General features: G+C 39.8%; 3 protein-coding genes and 1 long non-coding RNA gene across 6 annotated transcripts; 2 read left to right on the top strand and 2 right to left on the bottom strand.

Annotated features, from left to right (window-relative positions):
• Positions 1–1,430: 1,430 nt before the first annotated feature.
• On the bottom strand, positions 1,431–4,408 carry Eif2d (eukaryotic translation initiation factor 2D). 2 transcript variants are annotated; one of them, XM_076779551.1, is made up of 9 exons: positions 4,085–4,408; positions 3,512–3,899; positions 3,163–3,447; positions 2,749–3,087; positions 2,534–2,679; positions 2,283–2,363; positions 2,009–2,213; positions 1,758–1,926; positions 1,431–1,694 (listed from the first exon to the last, which is right to left on the bottom strand). In XM_076779551.1, exons 1-9 carry the CDS (start codon positions 4,138–4,140, stop codon positions 1,618–1,620), a joined length of 1,746 nt encoding a protein of 581 aa, XP_076635666.1. In that variant the 5' UTR covers positions 4,141–4,408; the 3' UTR covers positions 1,431–1,617. The 2 variants fall into 2 exon arrangements, with proteins under 2 accessions (XP_076635666.1, XP_076635667.1); XM_076779552.1 differs by having other exon boundaries at positions 4,193–4,408.
• A 455-nt stretch (positions 4,409–4,863) lies between these two features.
• Positions 4,864–10,158, top strand: LOC143348875 (haloacid dehalogenase-like hydrolase domain-containing 5). Its single transcript, XM_076779563.1, has 4 exons — positions 4,864–5,218; positions 5,413–6,027; positions 6,741–7,558; positions 7,648–10,158. Exons 2-4 carry the CDS (start codon positions 5,971–5,973, stop codon positions 7,958–7,960), a joined length of 1,188 nt encoding a protein of 395 aa, XP_076635678.1. The 5' UTR covers positions 4,864–5,218; positions 5,413–5,970; the 3' UTR covers positions 7,961–10,158.
• A 935-nt stretch (positions 10,159–11,093) lies between these two features.
• Positions 11,094–12,419, top strand: LOC143348882 (uncharacterized). The gene is made up of 3 exons (XR_013080840.1): positions 11,094–11,292; positions 11,379–11,510; positions 12,226–12,419. It is a non-coding gene; the product is annotated as an uncharacterized LOC143348882 (long non-coding RNA).
• On the bottom strand, positions 12,031–15,693 carry LOC143348874 (uncharacterized). 2 transcript variants are annotated; one of them, XM_076779560.1, is made up of 3 exons: positions 15,573–15,693; positions 12,858–13,663; positions 12,031–12,721 (listed from the first exon to the last, which is right to left on the bottom strand). In XM_076779560.1, the coding sequence occupies exons 2-3, from the start codon at positions 13,657–13,659 to the stop codon at positions 12,165–12,167; spliced, it is 1,359 nt and encodes a 452-aa protein (XP_076635675.1). In that variant the 5' UTR covers positions 13,660–13,663; positions 15,573–15,693; the 3' UTR covers positions 12,031–12,164. The 2 variants fall into 2 exon arrangements, with proteins under 2 accessions (XP_076635675.1, XP_076635677.1); XM_076779562.1 differs by lacking the exon at positions 15,573–15,693 and having other exon boundaries at positions 12,858–14,179.
• Positions 15,694–16,855: the final 1,162 nt, after the last annotated feature.

Raw genomic sequence — 16,855 nt, 5'->3', positions numbered from 1 at the left:
GAACAGGCAACAACGGTAGGCACAATATGTTCCCAAAAAAAAAAAAAGAAAAAAATTCGAAGAAAAGATACGATTTAGAATATAGCGAGAGAGGGAGAGAGTGAGATAAAGGCGCTCGATGCAGCCGTGGCGCGATTGTCTTATCACGATCGAGCATTGGCGATTATTTATTTTACGGTCGGGAGAGGGGGGTGTAGCGGGGGAGTAAACGTTCTTCGAGGGTGCTTTCGGGTTTTGTTCTGTGGCCGCGATCCGTCGACAGTTTCGTTGGAAGAAACGATGGACCGTCGATGTGAACGTCAATTTTCGTGCATTAAAGTGCAGACGGTTAAAAAAAAATTAATGTAATTAAGCATTCCGCGGATCGGGAGGAAGTAACGATTCGCGAGATCCGCGGTTTGTCGAGTCATATCCGCCCACAGATACGTCGAGCCAATCGAGAATGTAGCGCCTATCAGACACAATCGAGAATTGGATGAACGAGTAACTTGACCCTTCGAGCGGTGTTCGTATCTTGGCATCGAAAGGGTCAAGTTACTGTTGCGCGTACGCGTCGTTTCTTCGGTCGACGGAATCGGGCGGGAAAGCGGGATTCTAATCGAGCGATCACGACTGCAAGGGCAGCCTATTTAGTTAAGGAACAGAAAGTGAAGATGATAACGATGATGATGATGATGATGATGATGATGATGATGATAATGATGATGATGATGATGATGAAAATGATGATGATGAAGATGATAAAAAAAAAAAAAGAGTAATAACTGTCACGACACGCACGTGCGCGTCGCGCGTATCAGAAACGTCTAAACGTGACGCGCCCGTGCGTACTGCTAGCAGAAAAAAAAGAACAAAACGAGTATTAAATATATGCGGGGGCCGTGGAGAGGAGGGAACCTTCCTTTACTCAAGAGAAATCTCGACGGATCGTTCGCCGATCTTCGACATTTTCCCCATCGTCAGGCAAACGAAAGAAGAACTATAAAATGAAAAAGAAAAAAAAAAGAAAGAAAGACCAGAGGAAATGCATCAAATCTGTAATACCTCATATAAACCCTCGGTTTCGAAACATAGCAAGCGCATATTCCTGTCAGAACAAAAAAGAAAACAAAAAGTCTCGAGATATCTTAACATGCGTTGTCTCTCCTTCCTGTGAAATTGTACCCTCCTCCCTCCCTCCCTCCCTCCCACCCGAGGAGAGCTCGCGGGCCCTATATTGCAATATTTGTACTTTTCCATGTTGAAACCTCGATATACAATAAATTATATTAACAAACTTTGATAATCGATTCTTTTCTCATCTTCTGAGATTCAAAGGGGCGAGCATAAATAAATAAGCAGTTTCGATGACAATTCATTTATTCGTCGACCCACGATACAATTTCGTATTTTCCGTTTGCAAACATTGTCCAAAAAAAAATGAAATAACGTTTTCGTATTTTGTTTTATTCTGTTTTATTTTGCAGATACAGCCTTTACAACGGAGATTCCTTAATTGCATAGTGCGAGAAGCTCTTTCTCTTGAATCCTCGTTCATTTTATACTAAATCGGAATCGAGAAAGAACAGCATCGATCTCGAGCAAAATTTAATTCTCCATTTCCATTTAAACACCACTTTATCTTTTCTGAGAGCCTTGCTTCTTCGGTGCAAATTCTAAACCCCTTATGTAAGTCTTTTTGATTTGGTATTTTTCTGTAAAAAATATATCCGTCATAGTTAAACATATCTAGCATAGAATACGAGTTTATTACTTACCGGTGAGTAATTTATACACGTATAAAATCTGATTTCCTTGGACGAGAACGCTTGGAGTTTTCTTTCCAGGTTCGTCCGTAATTGTTGCACTTGCACCAATACTTTGGCATTCCTTGCTGAACTCCTTGGAATTTATACCGAAAGTTTCCAAATTATTTACCAGCGTTACCTTCAATGGAAAACATATTCTAGAATTGTGAATGTCTTCCTTCGTTTCCTTATTTGAATTCAAGTCTTAATATCGATCGTACCTTTTTCCCGCCAGATCGAACGGTGACTCTCATATCGATAGGTTCGAGTTTTCCGGTGTGCAATAGCTTATTTCCGGCTAACGTAACCTCGTGCATGTGCGTCATACGTCCGATAAACTTATTTATTCCATCTTCCATTGTTATAGTTTCTTGATTCACTTTAGTCTTCATGATACCTGCGAGTTGCGGGTTTAATTTCAATATCCTGCGAACAAAATAGGTTAAACGGTCGTGCGTGAAAATGGCGGAACACGGTGTGTCGAGTGTTGCTTACTTTCCGTCTTGTAGATTCTCCGCTTTCACGTATTCAGTAAAACATTTTCTGATCTCAGCTCTTTTCATTACGTCCCCTTTTCTGCAATCATCGTATGGGAGTAAAATGTACATAATATGTATCATACAATAGAGCAAAATGGTATATGATGTAACGGTTGTCGACTTCTGCTCTGCACAGAAAATCATTCTCTCTGCAATTATTGTACCGTGGTAAAAAGATATCTCCCGAGCGTGGTTTCGTATACTCACTCGTATCTGAATTTCGATAACACTGGCACTACGTCTGCTGTCACTCTGTAACACTCGGAAACGACTGCTGTGTTCGAAACAACTGGATCGGAGGGTGGTGCAGGTTCTTCTAAAACGACCAACTCCTTTAATAGGGGATGATCAAACTGTAACAAAGAATTTATTAATATATCGTAAATAACAGGTTCCTATTAGTTAAAAGCTACGAATATTACCTTAATAGACAATATGCTTTCGACTCCTTTTATGACGGAAGTATTAATAACACCCTTTGCTTTCATTTCAGCTAAGAACACGGATAACTTTTTATATCGTGACTTTTTTATGTCTATATTTCTATCGGGCGGACATGCCGCCAATAAATGGTTTTTCGAGAAATTGGACACTAACATTGGTAAATCGCTAGATTTCACAGACTTCTTGCATGCTTTTAAAAAGCAATACTCTAACAAGTTATCCATTTCTTGCACAGGATCTACAACTGCCTCAGACTGTTCAACAATTGTATTTTCCACCTCCTCGGATTCTTCTGTCCTGGTTTCCTCCGCATTTTCCTATCAAGAACAATATTAACAACTTTTTAGCACTGACCGGTTGACTCAATTTCCGCGAATTATATCGCAAATTACCTCGGTAAGAAATTCAGTTTCTAGAATGTTATCGTTACAAATTTCTAAATTGTTTGTTGCTTCTACAAGAGGCTGGTCACTGTTTTCATTGATTAGATCTATATTTTCTAATTTTTCATTATCCACGTCGAGATTTAGCGGCCCTAGATTTGGCCTGATAGGTGGCTTTCCTAGTTGACAAAGCGTATCGCCTATTACGTGTAAAATTTCGACGCATTTTCCGTGGCCTCCCGACATGTACATGTCTTCGCTAGAACGCGCGGTAATGCCAACAGCAACCGATGCCTGTTTGTAAAAAAGATACACTTGTATTGACTTATTGCAAATTATGAAAACAACCGATACAAACCTTATTATCTTCTGTATCTACTGAAACAGGAGTACCTTTCTGTAATTTGCCAAAAGAGTATAATGTTATAGGTTCTTTCATTATCACTCCAGGTAACATCAAGTCTGCACCACTTGCTAGTTTAGGTACAACTGGAAGACCCGTTGTAAAAACTCTCAACAAATTTGGATGATGCCATAAGGTATATATCGTTGGCAATAGTGTTTGATGCAAAGAGTCAATTTGAAAAAACATAGGTATTTTGGCAACACAGTAAACTTTCCCTAATTGTCCACCATAAGTTATGACTTTCATGACACTTATTGCCTCCTTTTTGGGAATTAATAGCTGTGTTTCTTCCTCTGAGAGCATCGGGTATGCTGCCAAAATTTCTTGACATAATTTTTTCCTAAAAAACAGCGACGTAAAAATACAAAATACATACGTATATCACTTTGTCCATGTCATAAGTAATCTCAAATATTTATTAACTATTTGAAAATGTATTGAGAAACGCAAAATTAATTGTTTGATAGTCTGACATGTGAGACAATATTTTCTATAACGTTTCACGTGGAGTTACTTTGTACCAACCTTTCTGTTCCCTTTAATTGATTATTCGACTTAACTTTAAACGGTTTGATAAACATCTTAGCTGCACAAATTATTTAAATAAACTCCTAAAAACCCAGCTCGACCCACCTGCGGCTATCTCTAGACACAGCTGACAGCCGTTGCTGGAATCAGTGTTACCAGATATTTGACCGATGTCCAGAGGAAATTTTCCCTCTAATCTAGCACTAATCTAGCAAACTAAACTTTCCTAGACACCTCCTACATAATCGTTGATCGATTAATTTCAACAATAATACAATTAACGTTAATTTGTTAAGTTCTAACGTGCACTCGATAACACGAATCCTAACCGTGAATAGAAAATCACTAAACCCTGCTTCAATTTCCTATGGGATTCTAATTAATTCTAATGTTCAAGAGTTTGTAAGGATATATAGAAATTTATTAAAAATTCAGATCATATAATAAATACAAATATGCTAGAAAGCCTAATTAAATCCCAAGTATTTGATAGCATACATAATGGTACGTTCTCACGTAGCAGTAAATTGTCATGATAGTATAGTAGTTTTTCTACTATTTTTATACAGTTAAATGTTGTATAACATTTAATTACTTCTAAAAATGGTATAGGATAGAATAATTTTAGCATGTATTATTATTATTCATGAAATAATAGAGTTTATTGCCAGAAAATCGAAATAACCATATTATTGCAACGAGAGTAATAAAAATTATAACGTAATGTTTCGTTGTCATGAAATTTATTGTTGCAATTCCAACAATAGTATCGCGATACCAAAACATAATGTAAATGAAACAAAATTATTTCATTTTTTAATAATATTTTAGTATTAAAGTCTACCTATCGTCATAATAATTATTATTATCAGGATATCTCAGCTTAATTTTGGAGGGAAAATATTTAGAAAAATTAAAGGCGTTTCTTAGCTAGTTAATTTCCCTTAAATCATTTTACTCCTCGGTCAAACATAAATCTGGCAACAGTGAAAGAGTCTTGTCTGGTTTCAACGCAAACATAACCCAACTAGTACAGGTTTTCGCATTTTTATTTGTATATTAAGTGAAGATCAACTGTAATATACTAGAATAAGTATAGTGCAGTGCAATAAAATGTTGAATAGAGCCCAGGTTTGTTCCTTACTCTATTCATTACGTTGGTTCTTCTTACTTTCGTGTGGAATATCGATGTAACTTAAACTTAAATTGATGTAACTTATTAATTCGATTACAAAGTGGGGTTTTGAGTTTATGATTTTTACTTTCTGTTGTTCGTTACTATCATTGTTACTTTTTATTGTTTTTAAACATTTTATTTTATATAGGGGAATAATAAGGCTATTGGGAAATCACGTGCATTAAAACTGTAATGCTCCATGGTAGTATCATCAAGAGGATGAAGAAATTTACTATATTTTTTAAATAGTATACAAATTTTTACAATAACTTCGCATAAAATTATAATGTATGTATATACATATTATATTATTACTAGGACTCTCGATAGTGGGCAGTGTTGTCGCTAGTTGTTCGGTAAGGCTAGTATCGAAGACATAGCAGTGACGTAAACACGTTTATCTTAAGTTTCGTCTATAGTTAGAAAACGGATTGTGGAGAGACCCTTAAGTCTAAGCAAAAGATATTAATTTAGATATCGCGTATATAACATGTGATAACGATGTAGTATTGTATATCATACACTTGCTGTGTCCTCTTACGGCACGTGGGAAAAATACGATCAAATGTACTGTGCAATCTGTAGGTCACTATAACCTCAAAGCGTTGCATTATGCATAATCAATCTGTGAGAAGTAGTCTTTGAACATAGAACGTAGTTTTAAGGTATCGTTACTGGATTCTTGTTCACTCTTGTTACTGCCATAATGGCAATTATGAAGATATTATTACGGCCGAACATCGCAAGGTTCGCGAGTGTCAGAGTGAGTCATATTTCGTGCCATCATTGTTATGTTCGATTCTGGTTTCTGGTTTCTGGACTTTAAGGTGGACCCGTCATGCATGTCTTCTTTTGTTTATGACACAGATCAGTTGACCTACTTTCGTCGAATTGGTACGAACTTATCGAAAAATTAATAGAAATTAAAAGAACATTTGTATTGTATTTTTATACGATGCTTTTCTTTTTTATTGCTCATTAGTTTCATCACTTTTTCTATTTCCAATGACGAGCATTCTTTAGAAAAAGAGTTACGGACGAATTTCGCGTTGAAAAACAATCTTTTTAATTGCAAATTGTCCATAAACTTGGTGTAAATTGTTATTCTTCGTATGTAGTATATATCTATACATAAAAGACGAATATGATTTTTATGTACGTTTTATTTATTATTATGTGAGTGTTGATTACAAATTACGATTATAAAATTGAAGATAAATGATGCAAAGTTTATATGATATTACTTTAAGCTCTGGTATAAAAATATACTGCATAGCATCCAAGTCAATATAGCAAGTATATTTTTATATCTTGCTTCAAGGTCCCTGAAGCTGTTTCAATGTCTTGCTCCAAAAATATGAAGTAGTAGTAGTATAATTCCGATGTATAGTAAATGTTTTAAGACTAATAAAAGTAATAAAAACCAAAGATCAATATTTTGAGTTGTGTATTAACATTTACTTTAAACATTTTTAGCATTTAAGCTCTAAGCCAAAATTTGGTTTACTCTTTGACATTGATGGTGTAATAGTACGTGGCAAAAATGTATTACCACCCGTACCAGAGTCTTTTAAACGACTTCAAGGAAAAGATGGCAAATTTCGTGTACCAACTGTATTTGTTACTAATAGTGGAAATGCTTTGCGCAGCCAGAAGGCAGCCGATTTGTCCAAATGGATAGGATTCGAAGTAAAAGAATCTCAGGTTGTCATGGCTCATTCGCCATTAAGATTGTTCCAACAGTTTCACGATAAACAAGTATTAATATCCGGGCAAGGTCCTGTCAATGAAATTGCTCAAGAACTGGGTTTCAGGAAAACTGTAACTATACAAGACTTAGCTAAAAATTATCCATCCTTGGACTACGTAAACGTGGAACGAAGAAATCCACAATGTGGACCAATAGATCCAAATTTCCCGACGATCGAGGGTATCGTGCTATTTAGCGAACCGATTTCTTGGGAAACGCCATTGCAATTGATAGTAGATTTACTGATGACCAATGGCAAGCCATCTTCTTTGTCTGAAAATCTTCCTTACCCTCACATTCCAGTTCTGGCATGTAATATGGATCTATTGTGGGTATCGGAGTCTCCGATCCCTAGATACGGTCACGGCGCTTTCTTGTTGTGTTTAGAATCTCTGTATAAAAAAATTACAGGAAAAGATTTGATATATTCTGCCTTAATTGGAAAACCTAGTCAAGTTACGTACTATCATGCAAACCATATGCTCCTAGAACATGCTCGAAGTATTGGAATAGACCATAACGTCGATACAATATATGCTATTGGGTAAATAATCTTTCAATTGTAATAAAGAACGGAGTTTTAGAATGGCATACAAAGTAGAACGAATGTTAAACTTTGTATGTATTTTTCAGGGACAACATTAACACAGATATTTTCGGCGCGAATTTGTACGATAAGTACTTGTTGTTTTGTACAAAGGATGAAGTATTGGAACCTAAGAAGCTCCAAAAATTACTTGGCAGGGACGTAGAGCCGCCGAGCGCAAAAGCTTGTATCAGTATTTTAGTCGAAACCGGTGTCCATCAGCGAGATTCGAATTTTGTAGCGGAACACTGCCCTAGAGATTTCTTGCCGATGGAGGATGGTCTGTGCAAACCTGCGTTCGTGGTGAAAGACGTCGGCGAAGCTATTAATCTCGCGTTTACGGAGGAAAAATTCGACTGAACTGTTATACATAGAATGTATTTTTAGCCTTGGAGTGTTCACATCCTAATACCGTTTAAGAAAAAAAAAAGAAGATAAAAAAAGTAGATATTCGGTGATATAAGTATTACGCAATTTTTGTTAGGTAACATTTGCTCTTTTTTTTAAGGCAATGTTTTAATGCCGCATGGAGGATCGACAGGGAAAAAATGACTGTAACGGATCGTATAGGCGCAATATTTATTTTGATTTGTTTTAAATAATTTTGACATTTTTATCTGCCCTTTTACCGAAGAAGATTATGTCTATCGTAATCGTCGTACTAATTAATTACACGCGAACAAATCGGTGATACTACGAACAGTGTAAGAATCACATGTCGGAGACGTTAGATAGAATTTAAATGGTCTTTCAATATATTCAGATTTTTATGTATATTTGAAGTTTCTATAATTTATGTTGTAATCATAGTACTTAGAAATATATTTGAAGGTAGTACATATACGTATATGTATACACAACTATACAGGCATATACATATTTATGTCTATGTATATGCATGTACGTGTAGGGAATATTTAAATTTATTTTTACTGCGTTATAGCTCGTTTGTTATATTAATGACTTTCAACGTCTCAGTCGGAACGCGCGTATGCATAATTTTATTATACCTCGATGGTAACGGTAATTTATACTTGTCATGTGCTAGATATTGAATGGTTTTTTTTCTAGAAATTTAATTCGAACACGTTTCATAGAATTGGAGGTCCAGTTCAGAGGATACGACCCTCGCGAAACGTGCTTCTGAACGATGAAAATTGTAATCGTGTAGTGGTCTTAACGATCATCGGGGCACTTCTTTATTTAAGATTCGTTGTTTAGTATTTGCCAATGAATGCCGCTTTTGCATAGTAAACTTCATCTAGTCCCGCAGAAGAACAGCCTCGCCGTAGTAATCGCACGATTCCTGTCAGTCTACAAGATGGGTTGGCTGCAGAAGCTTTAATTGTGCCAATGATTGTACAAAATTTCAAAGAAGAAAGAAGCTTGCGTTCGTTCGAGAATGTAACGAATTACAAACTGTTCTCACAACGTGCCTAAAAGAGAGCCATAATAAGCATTGAACACGCACATCGTACTGGATCCAGCCAAGCGTTACGGTCTACACGCCGCAGCCATAAATGCACACAGAAGATATCGGGACTTCCGCCGAGACGAAGACTGACCATCCAAGTAGAATCAAATCGACGTCTGCACGCAGGAGCCTGTCCATGGCTTTGTTTTAATCGTAACAAATTAAGAGAAACGAAAGAAATTGTGGCTATCATTGTGCGAGGCTTCCGGATGTAAATTGTGTCTTAGGCACAGCTTCAGTCAGAGATATTCTAATGTAAAAAAAAACTCCTTTCTCGAAGCAGAGTCACGGCACTAACGTAACATTGTAAAGAAAAGCGCCTCTGTGACACTAGCGTTGCCGTAGATAGCGAAGGGCAATTATAATACAGTAGAGGGTGTTGCAAGATTGAAAGCAATACGTAATATTATATATGTATATTCACACACATGTATTGTTTTGTTTTTTTAGATACGAGAGAGAGATTATTTTGTCGGAGTTTCATCTAGTACCCTGTGACTTTTATGGAGCAAATTGGAATCTATTTTAGTAAATCACACGTTCGTTCATTTAATCCTTCGCCTATCTGCCTGTATCCTCTATGAAAGCCACAGGTTGTGACGAGACATTAAAGTTATTTTCCGAATATCAACGCGCACATATCAAGGAGCCCAAAGTCATTGCGCTAATTGTTTGTTCGGAAACGGATCTGTACAGTCTAGTCTAGTCTAGTTAAACGAAGCACGAAATACTCGCCGAATCATTTCTTGTATTTACTTTTTCCCCCCCGAGAGCAAGCAACGATCGCTAACTATTAATTAGATTAAGAGAAATAAAATGAAGAGCAAACAGAAGCATCGTTTCACGAGCTGCGATTTATTTTCAAATACTAATTTTTCTTTCAACCGAATTAGTTGAGCCTTCTCGATTGAACACCGATACGTTTCATTTTTCGAACCCATTTGTTTATTGCAACAAGTTGTATTTGTAGAAAATAGACGCAACGAAATATACGATATATTTTTCGTCAACAAATCTGCGATGTTATTGTAATTAACGATGCGACGCGAAACGGAATCTCGTTAAACGATTCGTCGTACTTTCTCCGTTGCTTTTCTAGCAGGAAATTGACCGGTGAAAAAATGTGATCAACATACGTTACATTCGAATTTTTAATGACCCGTAAGAGGTTGAGTTGAAACTAATAATTGCCCCTTGTTACGGTGAAACGTATGCACAATGTCTGGGTCTCATGACCTGCGAATTAAACCGTCAATCGTTCGATTAAATCACTCAATTATAATCGGTTCGTCGGCGTGTGCGCGAGGAATGAATTTATGTTTCCAAGTCGATTTCATCGGAACTCGTAATTTAATGTATTTTGTTCAAAGAAAACGGTTTTCTTTTTGTATGTACAGGAGACGTGAGAAGCAAACTCGTGGATAATTAATGGAGTATAATTAAATAAAACGTTCCAGCATCGATGAAAGGGGAATCTGGCGGTCTTCCGGTGTCTGGAGTGCAAGTTGTTTCCAAGAAAACCGGTTTCTCGACGAGATATGCGCTCAACGCGTTCAGGAAGACTTATCTCCGGCCTTACGGGGACAGTCTGGTTGCTCAGGATCGCAGCATCGACTTTTTTTCAAAGTCGATACAATGGAATATCTAAGGATGGAGCGTAAAAGCTCAACATCTGGTTTAATTCACGACGGTTCATTAATGACCAGGTTATCGTAATTGACCTTATCGCCGCCCGTTGTTAATCAACATCGTGCACCCGAATTACGTCAGCGTGCAAGGGGAATTCAGGAACACGAATCCGGGGGAAAAAAGCGTGGCAAAAATATTTTGTAGAACCATTATCGAATCTAGATGACCGTAGCCAATAATTTTTCATGGTCCATTTAAAAAGTTCTTGTCGGTATATCGTGTTTTATAAAGTTGACCATTGATACTTAAAACGGCGAATAGGACTAGGAATAAAATACTGCACGACCTGTTTAATGGGAACAGTGTATTTGCTGGTCCAATATACCAAACAGGTTCCGGAATTATTAATCAAACCGGTTTATCCATTTCTGTGTCATGATGCACGCTTCGTAGTGCAGCGAATCGCGGATGTCGTTTCTAATTTGGAATTCAGTGCTCGTACGAACGCACAGAACGCATGAAATCTAGGTCGAAGATCGCTGCTAGTCGGGACAAATCTTATTCTCTTTCTGCACACGAAAAAGATAGGGTAAATATAATTAAATCTCAACCATTCATCTTCGAGATTCCAAAGTCACTATCAACAGTTCTAACGCATCTACTGCTTTATTACAGAAGCAAACATTGCAAGAAGCCTATCATCCATCAAGTATCATTTTTTAATTCCCTCCACCGACAAAAGAAGCCACGAACCGGAAGTAGGACCGCCAGCCACGAGTCCAGCGCTTTGTTTACTCCCTTATAAAAGTAAATAAGAAGACTATCATCCATCGATTATCATTTTTTAATTCCCTCCACCGACAAAAGAAGTCACGAACCGGAAGTAGGACCGCTATCCACGAGTTGAACGCGTCGTTTGCTCTGTTACAAAAGTAAAAGTTGCACGAAGGAAAGTTGAAGCGTCGGTGTTGCATCAATATAGTTGGTAATTAGGCCCACATTCCGTGGAACTGTTCACCCACACAATCAGATGGATGTGAACAGGGTCGTAGGTAATTGACCTGCGAAAGTTCGCTTCTCACGTTGCCGCTCTCAGATGCGTTTCTCACTGTCTCCTTCTCTCGTCGACGCCTCTCGCGACGGTCTACCGCGAGTCTAACGATTCATTTATCACACGCAATAGACTGCGAGAGTACCATTGGAAGGAGAAATCATTGCCTTTTCTATGGATCTCAAGAGCGTCATTATTATCATTATATTACACTTAGTATATACAAGACTTCACGTAAACTCTACAACGTTCTGTAGATCGCGTATCACTACCTCTTCAACATTTACAACCCCTTTCTGAAACTCTCGTTATTTAATAAATTAAACACCGAGATGGTCGAACCAAACGATTTGTTGAATTGCTTGTTTCGAGGATCTCAGTGTTCGTTTTGATATATACCGTTCAATAAATTAATCGTGGGTCCAACACTCGCTCACGTTCGCGTCTCTCTTCCTTCTTTTCTTCTCGTAGCACTCCACGGCTCTCTGCAGCTGCTCCAAGTACTCCTGGATCGTCTCCTCCTGCGAGAACTGCCTGGAGTCCGACCTGGCGAAGGATCTCTTTTGCACGAGCGCTGTGAGCATCAGGGTGACCACTGGCAGAGTCATCCCCAGGAGGAACGTAGGCGTCATCATGTTCTTCAAGCCGTGCTTCTTGAAGCCGCGGTACAGCTCTGCCCAGATCCCGTCTCCACCCTCCTCTTCGTGATACTTACCTAGCTTTCCGTACAGATGAGGCTTCACCTTGCCAGTTTTGGCGATGTAGTTGTAGTAGTACGGATCGTAGGACTGAGCGTACAGCTGCGAGTAGTAGACGTCCTTGGGAGGTGGGGGATGATCAGCTTCCGGAAACCAAGCGCTGGCGTCCTCGTACGGCACTGGAGGGTTGCTGATGGCTGGTGGGCCTCGACCGAAACCTGGAGGCTTCGTGTAGATCACTTCCACGGGACCTTTAGCCTTGTAGGGAACTGGAAACGTCGGATTAAACAGATATCTTGACAACAAGAAGTTAATTACTATTCGTTGTAACGAGAGTGAATGGATTCTAAAATTTTTTATTGTTATTTTAGGCTGTCCCAAGACAGAAGAGTCGGGGAGTCTCACCTGGAGGCCCATTGTAGAAACCTGGACCCCCCCTGGATTGCGCGTAAGGGAACGGTCTCCCACGTATTCTTCTCACGCGATGATGCCATCCGGCAGGATAGAAAAGATCGTTTCTGCTTTGTATCCCAGGCTGCACGTAAGGCGTCTGAACCTGTTGCGGAAGAGGCGTACCCACAGCGTTTAGAGCCGAGGATGAACTCGTGGGCGCGTTGTAAACCTGTTCGCCGAATTGTTGCCGATTACCGGGGAACGCTTGCATCATTTGTCGTTGTTGCATAAGCTGCGCGGTCAGGTGTTGATTGACCGGCGAGGAAACGGCCATCGACTGAGGCGCCAGCGGTGTAACCTGTTGAGGTAATTGTTGACCGGCCACCGACGCGGTTTGTTCACCCACCATGACGTTCTGCGGCGTTTCCCTGGTTTGTAGATAGCTGTCCAGCGAGAGGCGAGACTCCTCAGGCGTTTTGGAGTTCAGAAATGTGCTCAACGCTAGCTCCGCCGTGTTTATGGAGTTGGTCCCGTAAACGTAGGGACTGGTAGACAGGTGTCGAGCGGTTTGAACAGTCTCTGGTCTCACAGTGACGACACTCTGCGTTATTGAGGAACGATCCACGTTTTCCAGCTTCCGTGATACGTTTATTGCGTTCTCGAGTTTAGGAAATATTTCTGTCGCGGCTTTTCCGGAGACCTGCGACTCCTCAGCGGTGTACTCGGTGTCCTCCGTTAATGGATTGCCCTCGAAGTTTAACTGAGCGCTCGCCAGTCCTGTCGCGAGGACGAGGAGGACCGTGGCCGCGTTCATGGCTCTGAAATCAACGGTGAACGGCCTTCCGGTAATCCTAGAAATCGATACAGCCAAGTAACTGGACACTGGTGCCGCGAACTATGTAGGTTATGGGCTTTATCAGGCACAGTGCCTAGGGCCTGTAAAGCCTATGAGCCTCGCTAGAATTTAAGACCTAAAATTTCGCGAGAATCAAGACGCATGTCGTGCTCGTTAATTGCAAATTGCATTCATTTTCGTAATTAGAACGGCTATCGAACTAGAAGAGCCACTATAAGTAGCATTTTCTCGCGCCGTTCTACTTACACTGATCAAGGAAGAAAAAGAATCGAGATTGCAACCATGTTACGGGATGTCATTAATAATTAATAGACAAAGTAAGACGAAGTAAGACGTACGGTTTTATTTAAAAGAATAAAACAGATCGCAGGTGAAGAAATGAGGTCAACGGAAAGTAATCGACGTTAGGAATAGTATAAAATAATTATGTAGTACTTTTGTAAAGAAGATAATGGCATTGCGAACTTGTTCGTCGAGAAACGATCGACGGAGGCGTTTCCGTGTTGGTGTAACTGCGTTCACCTTGACCGAAGAAAGTGTTACGCGGGTCTTTAACCGACGCTGCTTGATTCATGAATGTACCGGCGTTGCGTTCGCGAAGCTATAATTGCACCGTCGCGTTCGACCAATTTTGTTCACTCTTGCGAACGATAATAATTATGTTAACTCGACATTTTTCAAACTATAGTCAAAAATATTATTAAGGTTCGTTTATAATAAGCATTAGCGCCGATCAATGCGTTAATACTGTCAAGATTCTTGAACTTAGATACTTGGATCTAAAAACAGATTTTCTAAAACGTGTCTCGAAGTCCGTCGCCAGAAACTGCATAGCAATGCTCGCGAATCTTTCATCCGGCGTTGGGGAATTGTAAATATCAGCGATCGTAGGATTCTATGGAAACCCAGCGTCGACAGGCCGAGGAGCGATCAGATCCGAGAAATGCAAAATGACGAATCATCGAGGTGAAACGTATCGTTAGCTGGTGGAACGCAGGAAAAAGTCGTCCGGAGAGAGTGGCATCGTTTGAAACTCAGCCCACGTGCACCGATGCTCCTCGACGAGAGTTCAGGGTCATCGACGACAAATTCTTTCGATTTTTGCTTATCGAAACGACATGTAAATCTCCCCCCACCCTAGAGGACCACCCACCTAGTTCGACGACTGGCTAAAAAATATTCCTTCGCTTCCCGATCGATTCGAGTATTAAATCTCGCCGAAATGATCCTTAACGGTGTCGAACGATCGATGTTCATCGACGTGGATCGTTGTTCCCGATACGAAAAGTTCGCCGTTTCACGAATAGCTTCTCGAACCGTTGTGTCAAGACTTTCTAAAAACCGTTAATTCATTATGAATTCAACGATCGACCGAAATTCGTAAAAAACACTTCGACCCGGTCGACACCTCGATCTCGTGAATATCAAATTTAAGGAAAGCGATCTATCTTCGCGGAACGATCTCTGCGAGATCTTTAGGAGAGCATTCATAGGAACGGAACCGCGAAGAAAGAAAGGCGGGAACGATAATTACTGAACACCGTCCGCGCATCGTTGCGGAGATTAATGGACGAATCTCGAAGAAACGTTCAGAATCGATTCAGACCGTAGATTTAATTACCGTTACCTACTTAACTAGATCCTCCACGGTGATCACAGATCTTACAAATCGTTTACGATCGATGAACATGTAAAATTTTTAATCGCGTAATTAGTTTTCTCCGTTCGACGATTTTTGTTTAATCTGACATTGCAAGACGATGCAAAGAAGACATTGTTGTTAGAGTTGAGCTAATGAAATGTGATTAATTAATTGTATTGGATACTGTGATTGATTTAATTTCGAAGGGATTCGACGTGGCTTTACTCACAATATCTTTGCTCAGATTGCTCGAACAGCACTGTTCACCGGCGCGACACGAATTTAATCGCAGTTTAACGTTCACTGAACGACTGATTTGTTCGATGCGAATGAACGACACGCGAGGCCGTCCATCGGTCCGACTGGAACCAGGAATACTGAAGATCCACGGATGATGGGAAAGGCGTTCGCTTCGGCTACTCCCTACCTTCCTCTAGATCGCAAAGCCGGTTCCGCGACGATGTACCTGTACGAAATCGGTTGGCTAACACCAGCGTGCTTCCAGTGAGACTTGGACAGCCTGGAGAATCCATCGTTGACCCCCTCATCACGGGTCAATCCAAAAACAGCGACAGATTGCTTCGTACACCCGAAGGACAAGCATCTTCTTTAAGGATCAGGCGATTGTAAAGATAATTTTCTTTTATGTTACGTTGGAGATAGGCATCGATACTGTTGATCAGTTACGACCCAATTCCTCCGTTGCAAGAAGAAAGATGATCGACGTCGATGCTTTGTATCAGTATTGGATACAGTAACAGGTGCTGTATTTATTCCTAAATCATTTTTAATAGATTCGTATACCAGGCGTTAATCCCCATTTGTTGTATCGTCCTTTTCACTGATAAGAGAACTTTGTTTTAGGGCGTCACACGTGCAAAGAAGTTTCTCTTTTCGCTCGTTTGCGACAGGATTAAAAAATTGGTATCGTAAGTGGCTGTCAGCTTTCGAAGAGCAGCGATAATTAAACTGTTATGTGGGTCAGTCCAGCTAGTCCCGGCACCGATCTTCCATAGATCGGGCATAATGTAACCGCAATACGGTGATCATCGAGAGATCTCTGGAAACAAGAGTAAATCGTACGGTAGTTTAAGCATTTTGTTTGCGCTGCCTTTCGAACGATCCGTCGCTTCCTACGACGACATTGTTGACGATGCGTTCCAATCGGCACGAATTTAATAGATAAAACGAACTTGCGCTAATTATTTGATACCGTTGATTTCGAGTCACCGCGATATCGGTAGGTTTCGTTAAAAAACATGCTTATACAGTGTAAACAGAATCAGATACTGACACGCAAGATTATCATACGATATAGAATTATGCTGATCGTGTCGCATAAACGAAACTTTTCCTCTGCCCCGTGGCATCAGATAAAGGCAGCAAGCTCGAGTTGCAATTCTACGTCAGAACACTGCAAACGAGAGTTTCTATTTATTACGATTGTACTTTCGCCGATTAGGATTTACATCAAATTCTCATCTCTCCTGTAATCTCTTACGGTCTCGTAAG

This window comes from Colletes latitarsis, chromosome 12 (genome assembly GCF_051014445.1).
Source record: "Colletes latitarsis isolate SP2378_abdomen chromosome 12, iyColLati1, whole genome shotgun sequence".
Taxonomy (NCBI): domain Eukaryota; kingdom Metazoa; phylum Arthropoda; class Insecta; order Hymenoptera; family Colletidae; genus Colletes; species Colletes latitarsis.
Note: the sequence above shows the minus strand (reverse complement) of the source record. Positions and strands in the feature narration are given on the sequence as shown.

What these genes read in the sequence shown, in the direction of transcription:
- Eif2d (XM_076779551.1), bottom strand. Translation starts at nt 4,140, where the DNA reads ATGTTTATCAAACCGTTTAAAGTTAAGTCGAATAATCAATTAAAGGGA. An exon ending in TTATCGAAATTCAGATACGA is followed by an intron (nt 2,364 to 2,533) that starts GTGAGTATACGA and finishes CGATGATTGCAG; the next exon opens with AAAAGGGGACGTAATGAAAA. An exon ending in TTCGATCTGGCGGGAAAAAG is followed by an intron (nt 1,927 to 2,008) that starts GTACGATCGATA and finishes TTTCCATTGAAG; the next exon opens with GTAACGCTGGTAAATAATTT.
- LOC143348875 (XM_076779563.1), top strand. Translation starts at nt 5,971, where the DNA reads ATGGCAATTATGAAGATATTATTACGGCCGAACATCGCAAGGTTCGCG. An exon ending in CAAGGTTCGCGAGTGTCAGA is followed by an intron (nt 6,028 to 6,740) that starts GTGAGTCATATT and finishes AAACATTTTTAG; the next exon opens with CATTTAAGCTCTAAGCCAAA. An exon ending in GATACAATATATGCTATTGG is followed by an intron (nt 7,559 to 7,647) that starts GTAAATAATCTT and finishes TGTATTTTTCAG; the next exon opens with GGACAACATTAACACAGATA.
- LOC143348874 (XM_076779560.1), bottom strand. Translation starts at nt 13,659, where the DNA reads ATGAACGCGGCCACGGTCCTCCTCGTCCTCGCGACAGGACTGGCGAGC. An exon ending in TTTCTACAATGGGCCTCCAG is followed by an intron (nt 12,722 to 12,857) that starts GTGAGACTCCCC and finishes CGACGTTTCCAG; the next exon opens with TTCCCTACAAGGCTAAAGGT.